This window comes from Zingiber officinale, chromosome 2A (assembly GCF_018446385.1).
Source record: "Zingiber officinale cultivar Zhangliang chromosome 2A, Zo_v1.1, whole genome shotgun sequence".
NCBI classification, from domain to species: Eukaryota; Viridiplantae; Streptophyta; class Magnoliopsida; order Zingiberales; family Zingiberaceae; genus Zingiber; species Zingiber officinale.
In genome coordinates, this window is record NC_055988.1 from 148309800 (window position 1) to 148331921 (window position 22122).

The 22122-nt window shown below is 37.2% G+C and overlaps 1 protein-coding gene across 4 annotated transcripts; it reads right to left on the bottom strand.

The window, feature by feature from the left end:
* Positions 1-16300: 16300 nt before the first annotated feature.
* Positions 16301-21983, bottom strand: LOC122042601 (WAT1-related protein At4g08290-like). 4 transcript variants are annotated; one of them, XR_006129315.1, is made up of 8 exons: positions 21729-21983; positions 21531-21593; positions 19955-20071; positions 19438-19699; positions 18380-18535; positions 18141-18289; positions 17862-18020; positions 16427-16563 (listed from the first exon to the last, which is right to left on the bottom strand). XR_006129315.1 is itself a non-coding variant. In XM_042602784.1 (7 exons), the coding sequence occupies exons 1-7, from the start codon at positions 21908-21910 to the stop codon at positions 16395-16397; spliced, it is 1098 nt and encodes a 365-aa protein (XP_042458718.1). In that variant the 5' UTR covers positions 21911-21983; the 3' UTR covers positions 16301-16394. The 4 variants fall into 4 exon arrangements, 3 of the variants coding, with proteins under 3 accessions (XP_042458718.1, XP_042458720.1, XP_042458721.1); XM_042602784.1 differs by lacking the exon at positions 17862-18020 and having other exon boundaries at positions 16301-16563; XM_042602787.1 differs by lacking the exon at positions 16427-16563 and having other exon boundaries at positions 16570-18020.
* Positions 21984-22122: the final 139 nt, after the last annotated feature.

Here is a 22122-nt window from a genome sequence, read left to right on the forward strand (position 1 = left end):
ACAAACACAAAGCTTACAATGAGTACAAGAAAACCCTAACCCTAGCTTTCTTCCTCTTACAATAGATCTGCCTCTTGACTTGGAAGAACCTCCAAGAACTTCAAGAACTAGCGTGGAGAGCTCTGTGGAGTCGCTGGTGAAGATCTAAGCTCTGTCGTGGAAGCGATGCCGAAGGAAATGAACACCTGCGGCTTAAATCGACGCTAACGGTTGAATCTCGATCGATTGGAATGCTCCCAATCGATCGGGGAGGCTTTGGATCGATCCACGGATCGATCCAGAGTGCCTCTGTGCTCTGGAAAAATGCCTGGATCGATCCACGGATCGATCCAGCGCTTTTCGCGCGAAGCAGCAGCGTCCCAATCGATCCGATGATCGATTGGGACCTCTGGATCGATCCACTGATCGATCCAGAGGCTTTCTGTGCGCTGGGAAACTGCCTGGATCGATCCACTGATTGATCCAGCTCTTGGTTTTTACCCAAAACCAAGTCCCAAGCCTCCCAAACCAACATTCGTCAACCTTACCCTGTTGGTACATCATGCCTAGCATCTAGTCACTTCCTTGACCTGCTAGGACTCCCTCACCAAGTGTCCGGTGAATCCCTTTGACCCACTTGGACTTTTCTTTGTGCCAAGTATCCGGTCAATCCCTTTGACCTACTTGGACTTTTCTTTGTGCCAAGTATCCGGTCAATCCCTTTGACCTACTTGGACTTTTCTTCATCATGTCTGGCTTCACTCACCAGGACTTCCAATCTGCCTAGCTTCACTCACTAGGACTTCTCTTCTGCCTGGCTTCACTCACCAGGACTTCTCTTCTGCCTGGCTTCACTCACCAGGACTTTCACCTAGCTTCACTCACTAAGATTTCTCTGCTGCCTGGCTTCACTTAACAGGACTTTCATTTCGCCTAACATCCCAGTTAGGACTTCCCAGTCAAGTATCCGGTCAATCCTTGACCTACTTGACTCTTCTTCAATCAACCTTGTATTGTCAAACATCGAAACCCAAACCAAGACTCAAGCTTGGTCAACCAGGTCAACCTTGACCTGAGAGATGTTGCACCAACAATCTCCCCCTTTTTGATGTTTGACAATACCACAATAACACTTACAATACCACATGTAAGTTAGGCTAATCCCATAGCCTCATTATTCTTCATGCCACTAGGTAATGAACACATAAGTTAAGCTCTCCATTCTCCCCCTAAGAGGACAAACTCCCTTTAGGTAATGAAAGCCTAACTTACTCCCATTCACAAGTCCTTTCATTCTCCCCCTATTGGCACACATCAACCCATCTTTGAGCACACATCAACCCATGCCCCAATTTCGGGCACACATCAACAAATCCACTTATTGAAAACTCTTCCCCTGAAGAGTTGCTCATCATGGTTCACAACTTCACTCGTTGTGATCAACACGATAATGAAGGGTTCATTCCCTTCATTATCAACAATGCTCGACCTGGAGCAATAATAAAGTCCACTGACCCAAATGAAGGTCCCATACCCTTCATTTATCCTTAACCCTACATTCTTCCTCAATGTAGACAAATGCCCATCCTTGAGCATTATCCACTTGAAACCAGTTGAACAATGAGGATATTCACTCCCCAGTAAAGTTCAAATGCTCAACCTTGAGCATTTTCTCACACAGAAGGTTAACCACCTTCCAAGGTTCATGAAAAATAATTTTCATGTCTTTAAAGAGTCTCTCCCCCTAAAGACATAGTGATAACTTTTGTCATTGCACCAACAATGACTTAGAATCCTTAAACCTTTAGGAAACCCAAATTTTTAAGTTGTGAGGTTCAAATCTTCAAAATTTGAAACAAACCTCAACCTAAACTTCAATATAGTCTTCCTTAACCAATCCATCCTTGTTTTCAACATGAAAACTCCCTTTTTATGTATACAAATATATTTTGAGGGGTTTGGAATGGTTACCTAGACTAACATAAGTTCAAAATGTTGAAATCAGGCCTTCCTAGCCAAAATCAGCAACTTGGATCGATTGGGGCGATCGATTAAGACCCTTCAATCGATCGGGTAATCGATTGAGGTCTGATAGTTGCTGAAATTTCATTTCAGTCAACTTCAGAAACCCCTAGAAAATTCTACAAAATTCCAAAAATCGTGAAAATTTGTGTAGACATTATTTAGGGTATATATTATTAAGGAAAAATAGTTTTCTATGAAAATACATCATATTTTCAAAGATTGACACAAACTTGAAAACTTGCAAAGACTTTAGTGTTTTCTTCAAGTTTGTGTCTAACTATTCAATGGTGATTACTATCAAAAGATAGCCTTCACCAAAGTTTTCCAAAATCATTTTAAAAACATTTTCAAAACCAATATCCCACCATGTTCCTTGGGCATAATGCACATGATTTGTACATTATCTTTCCCAATGATGGGAAAAACACATAACTATGTGTTTTGATGAACTTAAAACTCAAACGAATGTACTAAATCAACATCTTGAGTTTTGTTCATCATCCTAACACCTCACTTGTATCTAATGTGCACTAAACCACATACAAGTCATCTTATAGGTCTTTGTGAGATATAAATTTTGGTTTTGCCCTAATCTAGGGATCATGCATATCTTTCTAGGCATTTTGAGTGGTAAACATCCACCAAGGATGTTACTTGTTGATTTCACTTGTTTATAAATGTCTTTTGTCCTTAATTTTAAGGAAATAAACATAATGCATGATAATGTTATGGCATACATCAAAATGGATTAGCTTTCAAAAGAAAGATTCCTATAACTACATGATGTATGTATGACATGACATGGTATTTTTGTATTTTTTTATAGTAAGTCATGAATACAAAATATAAAACTAAATATGATGTCATGGCATATAGTGAGCAAACAATCATGGCAAGGTTTAGCATAAATAAAATACCTAGATTACCTATCTAGGTGTCCTTAAACCTTAGCTAAGTTAAAACTTAAACCTAGATTGCCCTCTAAATACTCCAAGAAAATGTCAAAACCTAACTTGGCATTTCTAATTCTCTTGATTAACTTATGCCAATTGAAATTAAGCTTATTCTTCAAATGTTGGCATATTTTGTTCTTCCACAAGAGTAGCACTTTGAAATTAAGGCTTAAATTGACCTTAAATTTCCTAAGAACATACCAAAATCCCAACTTGATAGTTCTTATGATTTTTCCAATTTGTGTCACTTAAAATATCATCCAATTTATCAAATTGTGACACATTTTACTCTTCTCAAGAGTAAACATAAATCCATTTCATTTTCAAAGGTTAATAATAACCTTGAAAATGTTCCTTGAGTGTCAATTTCTTCAAAGTTGGGTTAACTACCCTTCTTCTTAGAATTGACACTCTCTAACCCATCTATGGGTAGAGAAGATGCTCCTAGAAACCCAAAATCTATAGGTTCTCCTTGGATGCTTTAGGTATTCACTAGGGATAACTTCTTTAGATACCTTCCTAGTGACCTTGTTTGGCTTCTTAGAAGCCTTGATCACTTTTTCTAGGTCAACTCTAGGGATTGCTTCCCTTGTGACCTTGTTTGTGACTTTCTTAGACTTCTTAGAAGTCTTAGTCACATTTATTGCAAATATACTCTTAGGGATGACCTCCCTAGTATTTTTTGCTTGCCCACTAGGCTTAGGGTTGGTTCCATAGCTATATGGAACCCTATGGTAAGTAGGTGTATCCCTTTTGATTTTAGGTTTGTATCCCAAACCTCTATGGCCCTTGGATGACCCTTGTGTCATATTTGTGATTTTTCTAAGGGTCTTCTCTAATTTATCAAGTCTTGACCTCAAAACTTGATTTTCCTTCCATAATTCTTCAACCTTAGGTTTTTCACTAAAACCTTGATTTTTCTTCTTCTTAGGCACATACCTAGAATCCTTAGGGTTCTTGCCTAAGTTCCTATCTACCTTTCTAAACCTAGGTTGAGAGGTTTTAGCATGATAAGCTACATGATTTTCTTTAATTTTATCATGTCTCCTATTTTCATGGTAAATAGCATTTAAATGATATAAACTTGAACTATCATGCTTTTTACCATTATTCAAAGAGATAGGCTCAATAAAGGTTACCTTTCTTTTTACCTTGGAGGCTCCCCCTTGAGTTGAGCTTCCTCCTTGAGCCTTGACCACCTTCTTCCCCTTAGGGCATTGACTTCAGTAATGCCCCTTTTGATTGCAAGAGAAGCACACAATGTGCTCCTTGCTCTTCTTTGTTCCGGGGATGGTCTCCTTGGGCTTCTCCTTGCCCTTTAATGCCACTTGGCCCTTCTTCTTGGCCAATTTAGGGCATTTGTTCTTGTAATGCCCATGTTCCCTACATTCAAAGCATATAATATGATTTTTATTATTAATTGAAATGTTTATACCTTTTTGTGTAGGGATGACACTTTCTCCTTTGGATCCGGAGGTAGAAGCTTCCTCTTGATCCGAAGATGATATTCCTCCATTTGATTTTGCTTGACTTGTGGAGGTGGAAGCTTTTTCATCCTCTTCTTCTCTTGACCCGGATGTGGAGGATTCTTCTTGCTCTTGTTCCGGTGTCAATGAAGATTGCTCCCCCTCAATCCTAGAGTTGGAGGCTTCACCTTCTTCTTCATCTTCATCCTCTTGTACATGAAACAAGGAATATACTCTTTCCTTGCTCTTTTGATTGCTCTCCTTTGAGGATGAAGCTTCTTGGACCTCCTCTTCGGAGGTTGAGCTTCTCTCAACCTCGGAGTCCTCCTCTTCTTGGTTTTGATCCATTGAGTCGCCCTCTTTGGATTCTCCTTGATTTGGTACAATGGAGGGGATCTCATGAATCCTTGCCAATTTGCTCCAAAGCTCCTTGGCATCTTCAAACTCTCCAATTTGCTCCAAGATATTGCTTGGCAATAAATTGACCAAAATCTTGGTCACTTTGTCATTGGCCTCACATCTTTGGAGTTTCTCCTTACTCCATTTGCTTTTCTTGAGAACTTTGCTCTTGGAGTTCTTTGGAGCTTCAAAACCTTCCATAAGAGCAAACCATTGCTCTATCTCCACCATTAAAAAATTCTCGATCCTTGATCTCCAAAGATCGAAGCTTGTAGATATGTACGGTGGAGCCACCCTTGTGTCAAATCCAAATCCATCTTGGAATTGCATCTTGAAGTTGAGCTTCTTGAATTCTTTGACTTTGATGAATTTGCTCCAACTTCTTCACCCTCTAGCTTTGCTTGTTTTGTTTGCCCCTTCCGGCGATGATTCCGGTGAAGAGAGGCCTCGCTCTGATACCACTTGTTGGGACCAAAAAGTAGCTAGAGGGGGGGTGAATAGCTCGTCGCATGCTAGGTGCTCGTCGTTGCTTGTTTCTTCAAAGATGCGCAACGGAAATACAAGAAACAAACCACACAACACTAACAAGGTTGGTTTACTTTGTATCCACCTCACAAGAGGTGACTAGTCCAAGGATCCACACCTACTCACGCACCCTCCACTAATAAAACCCTCCTTTTCGGTAACTACCGAAGGCGGAGAAGCCCTACAAGTTCATACTACAAGAAGAAGGGGAAAGGATCCAAAATACAAACACAAAGCTTACAATGAGTACAAGAAAACCCTAACCCTAGCTTTCTTCCTCTTGCAATAGATCTGCCTCTTGACTTGGAAGAACCTCCAAGAACTTCAAGAACTGGCGTGGAGAGCTCTGTGGAGTCGCTGGTGAAGATTTGAGCTCTGTCGTGGAAGCGATGCCGAAGGAAATGAACACCTGCGGCTTAAATCGACGCTAACGGTCGAATCCCGATCGATTGGAATGCTCCCAATCGATCGGGGAGGCTTTGGATCGATCCACGGATCGATCCAGAGCGCCTCTGTGCTCTGAAAAAAATGCCTGGATCGATCCACTGATCGATTGGGACCACTGGATCGATCCACTGATCGATCCAGAGGCCTTCTGTGCGTTGGGAAACTGCCTGGATCGATCCACTGATCGATCCACTGATCGATCCAGCTCTTGGTTTTTACCCAAAACCAAGTCCCAAGCCTCCCAAACCAACATTCGGTCAACCTTACCCTGTTGGTACATCATGCCTAGCATCTAGTCACTTCCTTGACCTGCTAGGACTCCCTCACCAAGTGTCCGGTCAATCCCTTTGACCCACTTGGACTTTTCTTTGTGCCAAGTATCCGGTCAATCCCTTTGACCTACTTGGACTTTTCTTTGTGCCAAGTATCCGGTCAATCCCTTTAACCTACTTGGACTTTTCTTCATCATGCCTAGCTTCACTCACCAGGACTTCCAATCTGTCTAGCTTCACTCACTAGGACTTCTCTTCTGCCTGGCTTCACTCACCAGGACTTCTCTTCTGCCTGGCTTCACTCACCAGGACTTCTCTTCTGCCTGGCTTCACTCACCAGGACTTTCACCTAGCTTCACTCACTAGGATTTCTCTGCTGCCTGGCTTCACTTACCAGGACTTTCATTTCGCCTAACATCCCAGTTAGGACTTCCCAGTCAAGTATCCGGTCAATCCTTGACCTACTTGACTCTTCTTCAATCAACCTTGTATTGTCAAATATCGAAACCCAAACCAAGACTCAAGCTTGGTCAACCAGGTCAACCTTGACCTGAGAGATGTTGCACCAACACTTCCAGTATAGGAAATCGTCGCCATTGAATAGGAGAGGTCGGACGGTGCTATAACCCTCGAACTGGGCCATGAATCCAGCACACAAAGAGAGAAGAGAAAGAGGGTCCCATGACTTGGTCTTGGATTAGTAGTGTGGGAGAAAGAAGAAAGAAAATATTACGACTGAATTGGTGTTGCACCAATTCAGATTAATTTGCTACGAAAAAGAATTTTCCAAAGAGGTAATTATACCAATTTGGATTATGTCGAAAAGCTCAAAAAAAATGAAAAGAAAAATTACCCCCTTTGCCTGACTGGTGGTTGCACCAAATCAGAGTTACTCTGATACCACTTGTTAGATCGTGACGCAAGTGAGAGGAGGGATGAATCACCACTACAACAAAAACCCTCATAGATATCGGTTTTCCACCGGTGTCTATTACATTTTCGACCGATGTCTATGAAGGCGATGTAAAAAGTCTGTCATTTTAGACATCGGTTTAAAATCGGTGTAGTATCACTTAACGACACCGGTGTTCGAATCGGTTATTAACCGGTGTAGTATCACTTAACGACACTGTTTCATCAACGGTGTAAAATCGATGTAATATTAGTTAATAACACCGGTTTTGTAGCGGTGGAAAATCGATGTAATATCAGTATTTTTTAACAGTACAAATTTGATTTCCGAAATAGTAACCAAAAAAATACACAAATATTCTTCATTCAACATTATCCATAAAATACATAAATACTCACAAATTACATAAATATTCTTCTTACAATAGTATCCATAAAATACACAAACATTCTTTTTACATCAAAAGCTAATATATATCATAAGCAAGGTAGAACATTCTTTTAACAACACATCAAGGTAGAACCGCACTTCAAATGTAATCTAGCATGCATTCAGCCCACTCGAACCGCACTTCATCAATTTCAACTCTGGAGTACTTGTAGAGTTCACCTTTAGCTGCATATTCCAATATCAAGTAAACTCGAGTCTGTGATACAAAGGAGAATCTAGGTCAACTGAGGTGGCATAAACAAAATTCAGGTTCAATATGCCTACAATCTTTATAAGTCAAGATAGAGCCGAACCTGATCATAGAAGTAACCATAAAAGATATTTCAAATTTAATCAATAATGTAATTCTCTTACCCAGTTTAATCAATAATTTAATCAATAATGTAATTTAATCAATCATCTTTGGACTAGTATGGCTTTGGGTTTCAATTTTTACCAGTTGAACCTGACAATCTGGATAAATTTTGCAAACACGGCCATATGATCATGTACACAAATGTGGCATGGTATTGACTAATTCAGCAGTGTTTCCTAAAATAGATTAATTATGCTTGAAGCATGTCCCATTTCTAGATGAATTTATCATTCTAATACTCATCATCTAAAATAGAAGGGAAAAAAAAGGCCACATGCAGAAAGTCCACATAAGGAAAAAAAACCTAGTTAGAAAATATCAGTACAACAGTTATAACTTTTCAATAGTTTAGAAACATTATAGACTAAACCCTATTATGTCTAATTGAAACAAGTTGATCGAGAAGGTTAAAATAAGTTAATCAGCTTTTCATATATGTTGGATTTACTATAGAAAACTTGCTGCATTATGCAGAAAAGACATTCAATTGCACTTTACAATATCTTAAAGTTTTTCAAGAAGAACAAAATACTCTACAAAAGACTATTGTATACTTCATAAGTAACTCATATCATACACATACTAAGTGCATAATGAAAGTTGTTAAATTGTAGTTAGTCCAACAAAAATGGCTTCATAATTAGCATCAAGAAGTTCACCAAAACACGAATGATTAGGAAGACTAGCATATGAGGAATAGATTTAAATCATGAAACTTTTGACGCAGAAGGTACATGCTGGTCCAACAAAGTTGTACACAATTTAGTTGTTAAAATAAGTGAGATGAAACGTAAAGCAAAAAAATAGTTATGTGCAGAAATACATGTAATAATAAAATCGCTGCATAATTGAACATGCCCAAGATACACAGGATGATGACTCACTAAAACATTGATGTTGTTGCTCAAATGTTATAACACGAGGAGGAAGGAACCCAAAGCCATACATGATAAATATATAGAGCCGAACCTAATCATAGAAGTAACCCAAAGCCATACTATGCAATCTTAACACTTAAAAGAGAAACATTTTATCACCTGTTTGAGACCAATAATGTAATTCTCTTCCATGACTTTATCCCAATCAAACCTCTCTGCCAAACCATTTAGCAAGTCTGTGATCTGCTCATAATTCATTGGGCGCAAAGTATCAACTTCAAAACCAAACTTTTCATGTTCAGTACCAATTCTGTTTCAGCAAAAAAAACATACAAGTCATCATAACAATATGACCAACGAGAGTGAAACGTCTCTTTAAACTTCAAAGATAAACAAAGAGGCATCCCTTCCATATGGAATAGAAAAAATGAAACAATTCAATAAGTACAAGGAAATTAATTTTCATAAGAAACAACATCGATAAACTATTGATTCCTAGAGGCCAGCTCCATGGATCTTTTCTCAAAATTGACCTCTATGCAAGGAAATGAATGGAAAAAAAAACAAGTTCATAAATAAGGAGCCTTAAATAAGGAAATAAAGCAGTTTATTCAAGGTACAATAAATGGACAAGATTAATTTGTAATATTAATACGAAGGAAAAAAATCTTCTTTGTTCCTGTACTTCACAAGGATACTAGGACAGTAACTAATACAACCAGCCAAGTCTTCCTCGACTTAGATAATTAACAGGATATGTATTTAGTTCCTACAGAATTCCATATACTAATCATTCAAAGAAAACTTTAAAAAAAACATAATAATTGGAAAGGAGAAACAAAATCACATCAATAGAGATCCTGTATAAACTTCTGTACACCAAATGTATGATCAGAGGCAATCCATATTTATCCACCAACGATCCCAGGAAGAACTAGCAGGCATAGCAGAAAAGCCAGATGAAGAGTATATACCTCCATTTCTCCTTGGGCTTGCAACCCGAAGCGAGATACCTCACGAGATCGGAATAGAAACCGACACCAAATTGACCAATCATGCTCACATCCACGCCGGCTTGGAGTGCCTCCATGAACTCCTTGGTGTCAGACCGTGCGATAGTGCCCAAATTGTTCACCAGATCTCCTTGGTGCCAGACCGTGCGATAGTGTCCGGTTTTAGTATTGTTCTTGATGAACACTTTCCATGGGCGGGTAGGGTGAGAGGAGGCCTACATTTTCAGTCACGAAAAGGTAAGGTTTGACTTCATTGAAAGCACAGAGGCAGAGGAGACGTCGAGAGGAGATGGGTGTTCAGGTCGCTGGGACGTGGTCCGCCTCCACGACACCGTCGCAGGCCACCGTCTTCGCTGCCGTTGTCTCGACCGTTGGGTCCGGCAAGCGGAAGGGCATCTTGGGCTGCACGTTCCTTGGGGCTGGCGAATCGGCCAGGCTACTGCGAACTCGGTCGATGGAGGTTGGGGGAGGCAGAGGAAGGTAGCCGCTTGGACATGGCTTTTTACGCCGCCGCACCTTCGGCGCCAGGACCGAGTGCTTCCCTTCTGGCGGCGTCGATGTTGGTCGGGCGGAGGAGGATAATGTGGAGGAGTTTGCTCAGAGGTTGGAGGAATCGATTCTCGAGCTTCAGCACCAACAAGGAAATGGAGGAGACGCATCCCTGTTCTCTGCTTCCTTTTGCCTCAACACGAGCTCGCCGCCGTCGTTGAGCAAGCAAGAGCCTTCAACGGAGCCCTCGTGGGTGCCGGTGAGGCCGGAGCCGCCGGACTGGCCCGGCCAGATCGTGCCGGCGAGCGTGGAGAAGAAGCAGGTGGTTTTGATCCTAATCGGGAGAGGAAGGGGCATCGATCCAAGAAGGGGAAGAGATCCAGGAAGGGGAAGAGGGAGATGAGGCTGAGAGAGATGGTCAGGAGGTTTAGGTTTAGGTTTAGGCTGAGAGAAGCGGTGCGATATTGGTTTAGGTTTGGAGGAACTTTGTGAAGTGTTGTAAATTTTGGCTGGTGGAAAAATTAAATTATTTTTTTTTGGTTCATTAACACCGGGTTTTAAAAACCGCTGTTAAAACCGGTGTCTATAACAAAAAAATGGCGCTTATAGACATCGACTAAAAAACCGATGTCTATGAGTGAAAATCTGCGCTTATAGACACCGATTTTTGGAAAAACCGGTGTAAAATACTCAAAGACATCGGTTTTTGCTTAAAACTATTGTTGTTCCACCGATGTCTATGAGGGTTTTTCTTGTAGTGCACGTGATTTTTTAAAACTTGTTTTATTTTAAAAATTAAAAGCAAAGTACGCAGCGAAAAACGAAAAACCAAGACACAAGAAAACACAGGCGGTTTTTACTTGATTTGGAGCCTTCGACGACTCCTACTCCAAGGCTCAGGCCCCGCGGACCTATCGATGGGCAATCCACTAAAAGCCTCTTCTGGTACCCCGGAAGATAAAATCGAGTACAAAAAGATTAGGTCAAGTGCAACACATTACACTTGCCCTTTTATAGTAATTAAGTACAAAAATTTACCAACACTCTTATAGATCGAAATGAGAGCTCTTCTTGTGTTGATGTCTGTCTGCCGAGCGCAATCGGAACTCCTCGGATTAGTCGTCGGGCTCAATAGCTTCGTAGTAGAGTTGTAGCAGCAATCGGGAGTAGTTAGAGGTTTGAATGAACGTACAGTAGCTCGAATGTAGTTGTTGTTGTAAAGCCTCCTCGAAACTTCCTTATAAAGGGCTTGGAGGGCACCTTCTAAAGGCCTTAGAAGCACCTTCAATGGGATAAAATCTATCCCGACTTCGATGTGCCTTATCTGTGAATCGGTCAAATTTTATCCGTGGAAGGCGCCTTCTATAACCATGGAAGGTGTCTTCTATGAACAGTACTGAGGCGCCTTCCATAGTCATGGAAGGCGCCTTCGGGTACTATTCACCCAAAGGTAGCTTTGCTTCTTTGCTTGCTTTCTTGCCCTGCAATAAATGTGCTAGTCCAAATACCCTGCAAGACAAGTGTTAGCGCAAATATGATAAATAGAATAATTAGTTTCTGCCCTTCCAAGACCAGGAACTAGTCAAGGTCTCAGTTTAGGGATCCTAAATGAACCTAAACTGGACCGACGCCTATTGTCCCTTAATTGGGATGCGTCCTTACAGTCACTCTCCTCTAGTGACTTACCTTTACTTACCTTTTGCTAGACATCTGGTCAGCCCGTCGACCAGTCTAGACTTCGTGCCAGCTATCCGGTCAGCCCGTCGACCTAGCTGGGCTTCGTGCCAGCTATCTGGTCGGCTCGTCGGCCTAGCTGGGCTTCGTGTCAGATATCCGATCAGCCTGTCGACCTATCTGCACTTCTTGCCAATTATCCGATCGGCCCGTCGACCTAGTTGGGCTTCACACCAGCTATCTAGTCAGCCTGTCGACCTAGCTGGATTTCTCCTTCACACTCAGTCAAAGTGTTAAATCATAACAAAACTAACTTAACCTACTTTGCCATTCATCAAAACCTGAGTTAGACCGTTAGTGTTAATCGCACCAACAACCATCACTTTGATTGGTCGATTCATCACCATTCATTACCGAAAACTAAAATTGATCACATATTTGAAAAGTACATGGCCTAAGTTATCTATTGGTACCACTTTTATTAGGAAATATCATGATTTGAAATATTAAGTATTAACTTTTAAAAATAAAATATGTAATAATAATTAGATGAACTAAATAGTAGGACATGAACTAAGGATACTAAATTAAAATTGAATTCGCTTTGAACTAACTCCAACAGGTAGGTGCAGAGATAAGGATTACGTTGGTGTAAACTAGGATTGATTTGGATTTGGTTAAGTTATGGTTGAACTAAGTTTAAGGTTTAAATGAGTTCGATCGATTTAAAACAAATTACGATATTTTTTGAGTAAACCTTCTTTTTTATTTTATTTTTCTTTTTTTTCTCCATAAGCATGTTGCAACCCTGCCGTTCTGTATATCGCCCCTTCCCATCTCTCTCTTTTATTTTTTTCTCTTCTTCTTCTTCTTCCGATTTTCTTCTTCTCCTTCTCTTCTCAAATGGTAGTAAACCTACCATTTTTTCCTCTCCTCTTTTCAAGCACTAAAATTTTATTTTCTTTTCCTTTCTATTCTCCAGCAAGTAAGAAATACAGCATCAGCTGTTGCCCTCTTCCAACAACAAGAGTAACTCTTACTCCTCGCATCTTCTTCCTCTTCTCATGTTTTTAGGGTTTTATTAGCATTGTAAAAATAGTCATGCTTTGTTTTGTCCTGCTCTCTTTGTGTCATTGCCGAACTCATTGAAACTAGTCGAGGTTGCTAATAAAGAAGATAAAGTTTTCCTCTTTTACTTCTTCCACCCTATCTTCTCTTCGTTGTTTTTCTCAAAGGTAATGGTATTCCAAGAAAAAAAATTATTCCTTTCTTCTTTAATGTTTCGTTAGTTGAAGGAGAGTTTTAAAGTATAAATTTTATTTTATTAGGTTGCTAATTAGGATGGTTATTTAGATCGCGATGAAAATTTCATATGTAGGAATACGAAATATTATGAGAAAGCGAAATCACAAATGATTTTTTGACTTTAAATTATAAATAAACTTTGGAGATCGACAAATCATTCTTCCAACTATAACCAAGGGCTATAGTCGAAACTTTCGAATTTAAGTTTGTTTCAGCTCTTAAATTTGAAATTTAGACTTTTGGATGGTGAAAATCGATCTACATTAATATTTAGAATTTTTGAAAATTGTCCTTCTTGGTTGAAAATTTTGACTACGCCACTAGTTGTTGCTGTTAGTTTATCCGTCAATTTCATCTAAAATTGGCTAATGAACTTAGAGAATTTCACATCACTTCAAATCAAAACTTCTGAAAACCTCCTTAATGTATCTATGAACTGATTTGAACTTCTGAAAACCTCCTTAATGTATCTATGAACTCGGATTTGAATTCGACAACATAAATTGAGAGTAATAAATTTTTAAATGAGTAGAGCAAAAATTTAGAGAATAGAGAGAAATGTTTAAAAACAATAAAAGGAGGGATATAACGGGAATGAGTTGCATGATTTTTATATTATGAAATATATATATACACACTACGGATCGTCCTCTGCGGACTCATCTGGACTTGAGGTGCCTCTAATGCATTGGAGGTGTCTTCGTCAATTTTTTTTTAATATGTTGAGGCGTCCGGGCACCTCAATTCAATGCTTAATATTTTTTTTGTTTATTTTTTTTTTAGCTCCAGGGTTAAGCCAATTAGATTTTGTCTTTAGATTTAGGAGTTTTATTATAGTGTTCAAGTTAAAAAAAAAAAAAATTAAACTAAAAAAATTTAGATGTTCATGGGATATATATTTAAGGTGCCTAATAATACTTGTATTTTTTAGCTATGGGATTAAGTCAATTAGATTTGGTCTTTAGCTGTATGAGTTTGATTATAGCGTTCAAGTTTTTAAAAAAATAAATTAAAAAAATTTAGGTGCTCATGGGGTATATATTTAGGGTGTCTAATAATATTTTTATTTTTTAGCTATGAGATTAAGTCAATTAGATTTTACCTCTAAAGTTTAGGGGTTGAGTTATAGTGTTCAAGCTAAAAAAATATAAAGTTAAAAAAATATAAAACTAAAAAAATAGATACTCACGGAGTATAATATATGTATTTAGAGTTTAAAATTTAGAACAAAAATAAAAAATACAAAAAATGAATTGAGGTGCATGGATGTGATGTCAATTCATTTTTTTTAATTTTTAAAATTAACATTTTCTAAATTTTACCCCTAAATATATATATTATACCTTGTAAGCATCTAAAATTTTTAATCTTGAACACTATAACCAAAAGGGAAGTCTTAACCCTAGAAGGAAAATGTTATGGGCTCAAATCCATTATAACTCAACTCTTAAATCCTAAAATATTAAATCCTAAATACATATATTATACCCCGTGAGCACCTAAAATTTTTAATCTTGAATATTATAACTCAAAAGGGAAGCCTAAACATTATAGGGAAAATCTTATTAGCTCAAACTCATTATAACTAAACTCCTAAATTTTAAAATCTTAAATCCTAAATACGCATAATATATCTAAAAAAATAAACAAAATTTTTTTAAAAAAAATCGTTCACTAAAAAAAAATGAATTGAGGCACCTGGATTTGATGCAGACGCCTCAACTATGAAAAAACAAAGAAAAAAAGATTGAGGAAGACGCCTCCAATGTATTGGAAGCGTCTAAATCAGGGCATGTACGAATACATTGGAGGCACCTTGAATCGGGACATACACGAATTTGCAATGGGCGGTCCGCAGTATAGCAAATCTTTATATCTAGATATATATATATAATAATGAAAATAAACAAAACTCTCTTATTGTTTTTTACCAAATAAATAATCATAGAAATTGAGATCGGATCTAACATCAATAATTACAATTCCTTCAATCACTTAAGCCGGTTCATCTACACCTTAGTCCATCTATGTAATCTATTATATCTATTATGTTATACAAGAGATCTTTGATTTCTCTAATCTGACTGATTAAGAATCTGGTCCTTAACAATTAACTCTCAATTAATTTGATAAAGTTCAAAATTAAATAATGTAAATATCCTTTTTTTCATACCAAAAATAATTTTAAAATTTATTAGTAATTTCAATTTCTTATCTTTCTCAAATCATAAATGCATAACCTAACTTCTATTATCTGCATCGCTTCTTCTCACCACCTCAATCTTCATCCGTTCTTATCCTTTATCCATCTCTGTATCTCATCGATTCTTCGACTGATATAAGCTATTCTTACTACATAACTTTATATATGATTAATAACCTAATTTCTACTTTATTTTTTAATTAAAATTTTTATAGAATAAATTAGAGGTGTCATTTCGGATGGATCGGTTCAGATTAGGTTGGGAAAATTTTAGTTTCAACCCGAACTCAACCTGAATCCGAATTCAACCCGAAATCCTTAAATCCGAATCCGACCAATCTAAACTCAACCCGAATAACTTGATTCAAAATAATTTTTTTTAATTATTTTTCCTATAATTCCATATTTTTATCTCAATATTTCATCATTATCATACTAACATTGATATTACTATACATAAACTCATCTTAATTTTCAAAATAAAATTTGATTTAATTAAAAAATCATCCACTAAGTGATTAAACCCTAAATTTAGGTCAATCTAAACCTGATCTGAAAATTTCAACCTTAAATCTCTCCAACTCGAATCCGACCCAAACCCGAAAACTCCAATCCGAACTTAATTTTTTGGGGGTCAAATCAGGTTAACCTACCTAACCCGACTTAAAAAATTTCAACCCAAAATCCCTCCAACTCGAACCCGACCCCAACTCGAAATTTCCCAACCTGAACCTGATTTTTTTTTAATTGACTCAGATTGGATCATCGGGTTCATTTTTGATACCCCTAAAATAAATTATACTAGCATTAAATAATTTTATTTAATTAGTTGACGGTAAATATTTATTTTATATAATTACTTGACAGTAAATATAAATTACACCAATACGTGTCCGCAATGGCTCATATAAATGAAAAATACCGAGCACTCTTACAACCAAATTCGACTCAAAATGAAAATGAAACACCCTTTTCATTGGTGTTCTTTCATAAATAAAATACATTTCACTGTCGTGCCAATTATGATATAACCTATTCATAAATACATTTACAAAATGGTTGTGGCTAACAAGGGCTGTTGGTTGCTTGATACCTGACAGTTAGTGTTCCATGTTTCTCTTGGATCTTCATGTTCGCTAGAGTCATGAGGTGATTCCTTAGCCTTCACCCAAATGTACAAGTATAGGCCAACAATAACCATTGTCATGCCTGTCAAGCTGTCCAGCGTGTAGCAGAAACATCAAATTTCTTTTAAGAAATGTTAGAAGGGAGGAAAAAAAAAGTTAAGAAAGCAATTGAAGTGCACAATGAGATGTAGAAGAGGAAAAAAAGAAGCATTTCTTCTAGTTCATGTAACTTACAAGCTACGAGTATTTTGATTTCTCAAGTTGTTTGGAGCTTGGTCATACTTTTGTTACTCCTTTATCTCAGGAGCGTCGGATTGGCACAGCTGCTTGGCTCGACATAAGTAGCTAGACTTAAATGGGTTGATCATAAAAAAGCTTAAAATTATCAACAAATATCCTTCTACCTGACTCTTCATCCTCATCCAACCACAATCTTACACTCCCACTTCATATTCATTTTCTCATTCTCTTTTAAATTTTAATTCATTATATTTTTTTGTTAGTATGAGAAGAGGGTATAATGAACAAGCATAATATAAACATGTGCATGTGCATGTGCCTCAAACATGTTGGTTCCTCTCTTCAAACATGTTAAAGATTGTGTTAGCGATGTTTAATTTTAACTTCAGTTTATACTTAATTTACTTTGGCTATTGGACACCTTATTCTTGCCACACACACACTACTAATATTGGATTAATATTTGATTGATAGATTTGAATAAATTTTTAGTCATCTATCCATCCTCCCCCTCTAGCTTCGGATCTACAAAACATTGGTTAATTTGATGCCGCAGACTGTTTAGAAGATAAAAGAGAGTACGCAATTACAAACCACTAACCAGGAAGAGAAACCACCATTGTTATAGGATGATCCCAATCCCATGTCAAAATGTAGCAGGCATGCTAGAATTTTATTTGTTTTGTAGATCTTGATACTTTCGAAGGAAGCTATGAAGATACCTTATTGCATGTTCTGGTGCGTTGTGGTCAGCACTGACCAAGGTCATGCTTGATCTTACCCAAAAATGGTTCTATTTGAACTGGCTAAGCCAGGTTGTTTTGGCACAACCCATAGACACCTATTGTTCCCCTCCACAGACTAATTTTCTATGAGAATGATTCGAGTCTCAAATCTGCTGGTAGTAATTATCTCTTATATTCAACCAATTAAAAGAATCTGATTCACACATTTTGGACTCAAGACTTCAATAATTGCACCCAATCACTATGTACTAACACTGACTTCGTACTCAATCTTTAAAGGTGCTTCTATTTAGAGTACTCAAACACAATTAAAAACAAAAGCAAGTTACAATTAACAGAGCATAGAAATGCTCATCCAAGACGAAATCCAAGCTCCGACTAAGAAAGTATAGAAATGCTCACCCAAGAACTCTGCTACTTATTATGTGCTTGTACCTTGTCTCATCTTGAAATTCTCAGGAATTCAAGGCATAACTATAGAGGGCAATAGATTGAAATGGGACTGATCAGAATGAGAATGAAATGACAAGTAGAATGTGTCATTTCATTTCTATTTTTTGGCTGCATTAGTAGAAAAGTAAAAGTGAAATGATCTGTTTCATTCCTTTATCTGGTTGTATCAATGAAAAAGACTAACAAGTGAAATAACAAATGAAATTATTCATCTTTAAAGTTTTTTACCTGCTCCAGGTGAGCTGTTCATGCAGTAGCAAAGGCTCAAGAATGGCCACTATCACTGTACTCAGGGGATTGAAAGCTGAAACATAGACTGCACCCTTTGCCTTCACACACATTATTATGATGAATCTTTCTGCACCCATGCAAATTCCCTGCAAAGGGATAAAAAAATTGCACAATTTGATCCCCATCAGCTAACAAAGATGCAGAAAGCAAAAGAGAAAGCTAAGTGAGATATTTACAATGCAAACAATGAGAAGGAGCTGCATGTTCCACTGCAAATTTAGGGCTGAGGGCTTCTCCAATATGAGTGAAACAACTGCACACTGGAGGAGGCCCATTAAGTTGATCAGGAACGAGAGGGAGAGTTTACAAGGGTATTCTTCAATTATTGTCTCCTGTGAACATTCAGGATACAAAATAATCATCCTCTGAAGTTAAGGTTTGTCAAGTATGAATGGGTTGAATTAGACGTGGTGCGAAATGTAACCTGCAAGGTTCTTCATCTTTATAGATAACAAAAAATATTATACATTCAGATCATTACTGACTATGAAATCAACTTCAAAGGTCTTTACTAACTTGATAAGGATGGAACCATAGATGTTTTCCTTGCTTAGGGTGGTGAACTTTAATCGCTTTCTCTCTACCTTGATTTTTCTGAAATCATTTATTGCATCCTCTTTACAGTCTAGATGGCCAGATGTATTTTTACCCAAAGAAGCCTCTTCATGATCTTTGTTAGAATTTCACATAGTTCCTTCATTTTGATGGTAACTTAAGACGCATGATTTCCATGGTTGAGAAATATATACACTCCCTTCTATAAAGTGCACTTTTATCTCCATGATTCATTATACAACTTACCTAAACAAATTTAACTCTTGTCTATTTACTTGTTGTTTGGGATCTCAATTAAGTTGGCTTCTTTATTGAAATTAGTTTCTTCCAAAGAATGTTGTCATTTATCTCATAACAAGTATGTTATAGAAATTCCTAGATGGTAGATGTAGCTCGTCATAACTCCACCTTGATAATGTGGATTTTGTCTAAACCAACATAATACAAGATCATAATAGAAAGATTATATTATGTCATTATTACTTGTTTAAATATTGCATAGACTAGTAGGAGTTTTGCTTGTTAGGTAATAACAAATAAGCATTCACAACTTTTCTTGCCATACAACTTGAAATGAAACATCAAGAATGATAACCTTTAAGCGATCTCTTTAAAGAGATATTAAACCAAATTCAAATCTTATTACTTAGAAAATTTAATCATTAAAGAAAGTTTGTACCTGGTAAAGTAGATAAGCTGAGCAGGAGGAACACCCAATGATGGCAATAAAGGCTCCCAATATGAAGTTACCACCACTTTGGCCAAGGAATTTGAGCACTAGCGACAAGGGAAATGACTCTATGTTTAATCCTAACTGTTGTAGATGTCGGTTTTCATGATGGCCCTTGAAGAAGGTCATCACCATTGCCCCTCCTAAACCTAGCATTATTCCTAGGATCTTCACTTGCCCATCCCTTTTCATTATATTTAATTCCTCCAATCTAATCAATCACACTAGTAATTAGTGAAACACACATCAAATTGAGGAGCTTAACTACTGCATAAGGCACTGACTTGGAGATTTCCATAAAGAACCGCAAACAAAGTCATGCAATGCATAAAGGACTTGATGAATCCACTCAGATTGCCTAGATCAAATGACTTTGCAGGGAACCTTCACAGGAAATCACTAGGCAAGCCCCATGCACAATAGTTATGTTCCAAGTTGAGGCATTAAACTTTAATTACATAGTCACCTGAGCAGGTAGGCTAGCAAGAAAGTAATTGAAGGTATGAGATTGTTCATAGTGCCGACAAAGATGGAGGAAGTGAGTGCGGTACCAGCATTATGCAACATTTGATTCAATGTTACTCTACAAAATGCATATGAAATTAAAAATAGATAAATCAACGACTTGTGAATAAAATGGATTGCAATTTCAAACATTAAAATAAAATTGAGTATGAAACACTAACAACATATTGAATTAAGAGTCTATGCATTTCAAAATAATTAGTTATTTGACATGGAAATATTTTGCTAATATATAAATATAATGGACTACTGTACATGGACATACTAATTAACATATTCCAAAATGAGTAGCCACTTAAAGGGAAACACCCTTCTAATATATAGACATGATGATCAAATCTTAATAGGAGACACTGAAAGTTAAATTTTTAAAGTTTAATAGATTAATCAAATTTTTAAAGTTTAATAGATTAATGACAAAATCATTAATCTATTAAACTTTAAAAATTTAACTTTCAGTGTCTCCTTCCCCGGCACCCCGCATAGCGGAAATTTCATGCACCGAGCTACCTTTTTTAATAGATTAATGACAAAATATATGTTATTAAGTTTAGTAGTAGTAGTCGTAACGAGAAAATTGTTAAGATTCGAGATGACGAGTTACTGAAAGTTTTAAGTATGTGGATCATTTTTACAAAAGGATGGAAAAGTTGATAAAAGCGTTTTATATAGGATATAAGCATGATGCTCGAAATGGAGGAGAGCAGCAAGTATTCTTTGTGATCATAAGATACCTCTAAAGCGGAAAATTTTACAAAACTATAATTAGACTTACTATATTATATAAAGCTGAATGTTGAGTCATTAAGCGAGCACATAAGCAAAAGATGAGAGTTGCAAAAATAAGAATATTATGGTGGAACATTAGACAGAAAGTTAGGATTGCACATATTAAGAAAAATGTTAGTATGAATATACATTTAGGCGATCAATAAACAACCCAGTTAAGTGATATGAGATCATAACAAATATGTGTATTAATTGAGAAAAAGGGAAACAAAATAAAACTTGATTAACAATGATAAAATAAAATAGAATTATTTAAATATATATGATGATATAGTAAGGGGTCGAGCTTGATAGTGTAGAAGGATCCATATATATTAGCATACCTAGGCTTTATTAGCATAGGGACCCACCCACGGGTCAGTTTAAACTTTTTAAGCAACTATTCACCACATCAGTCTTAAATTCCCAAATCAAATTCCATTATTAGCCTAGGGTTCTTTTTTATTGTTTTTCATTAAATTTTTTTTAACTCAAGTAGATTATAATTCCTGTCTCCACTACTGTAGCCGACTCCAATTAATGGGATAAAGCCTTAGTTATTGTTGTTGTACTACATTAATAGAGCACTTTTTGTGATTTTTTTTATATAATAAATGAGAAAAAAAAAACTTCTTAAAATGGGCCCATAAATAATTAAAACTTAGATACATCTTGAATTTAGAGAGAGCCTACTACCAATAAACACAATCCACGCAAGTAGGAAGATCTATTTGGCACTTAACACTCACATCAAAAACGCAAGTAGAAAGATCTGCTTCACATTTTTCCACCGAACGCAAGGCCTCCTCCTTCTGCCACCCAATTCAGGAACACAATCTCAGTAATCTATACAAAATAGATCGATTAAAGGGGTTTTATTTCTATGAGAAATACGGAGTTCAAAACCAGGAAAAAATAAAATAAATTGGGAAGAGGAGGAGCTAAACCTGTTGATGTAGAAAAAAATAGGGGAGATGACGAGGGTTGATGTCATCTGGCGGTACAAGACGAAGGCGTAGAAGCTCATGCCGTGGGTGAAGAGGTGGCGGGAGAGGAGTAACGTGGTGGCGAAGACCACCTGCGCTGAAACCATTCCGGCGGCCACACCGTACTCCTTCACAGTCGCCATGCTTTCTACCAAGTCGCAACTCCTTCTGCCTTCTGCTAGAAAATGACAAAGGCTCCAAATTTGAGAATCTTCATTCTTCAGAGGGAATATTTAAATTCACCCCTCGGACTTCTCCTCACATAAGAATTCCTTCAAAGTTATAACATAATCTAAGTATTTTTACAATTCACAAATTGCTACCATTGTCTCATCTCACCAAAGAATAGGATTGT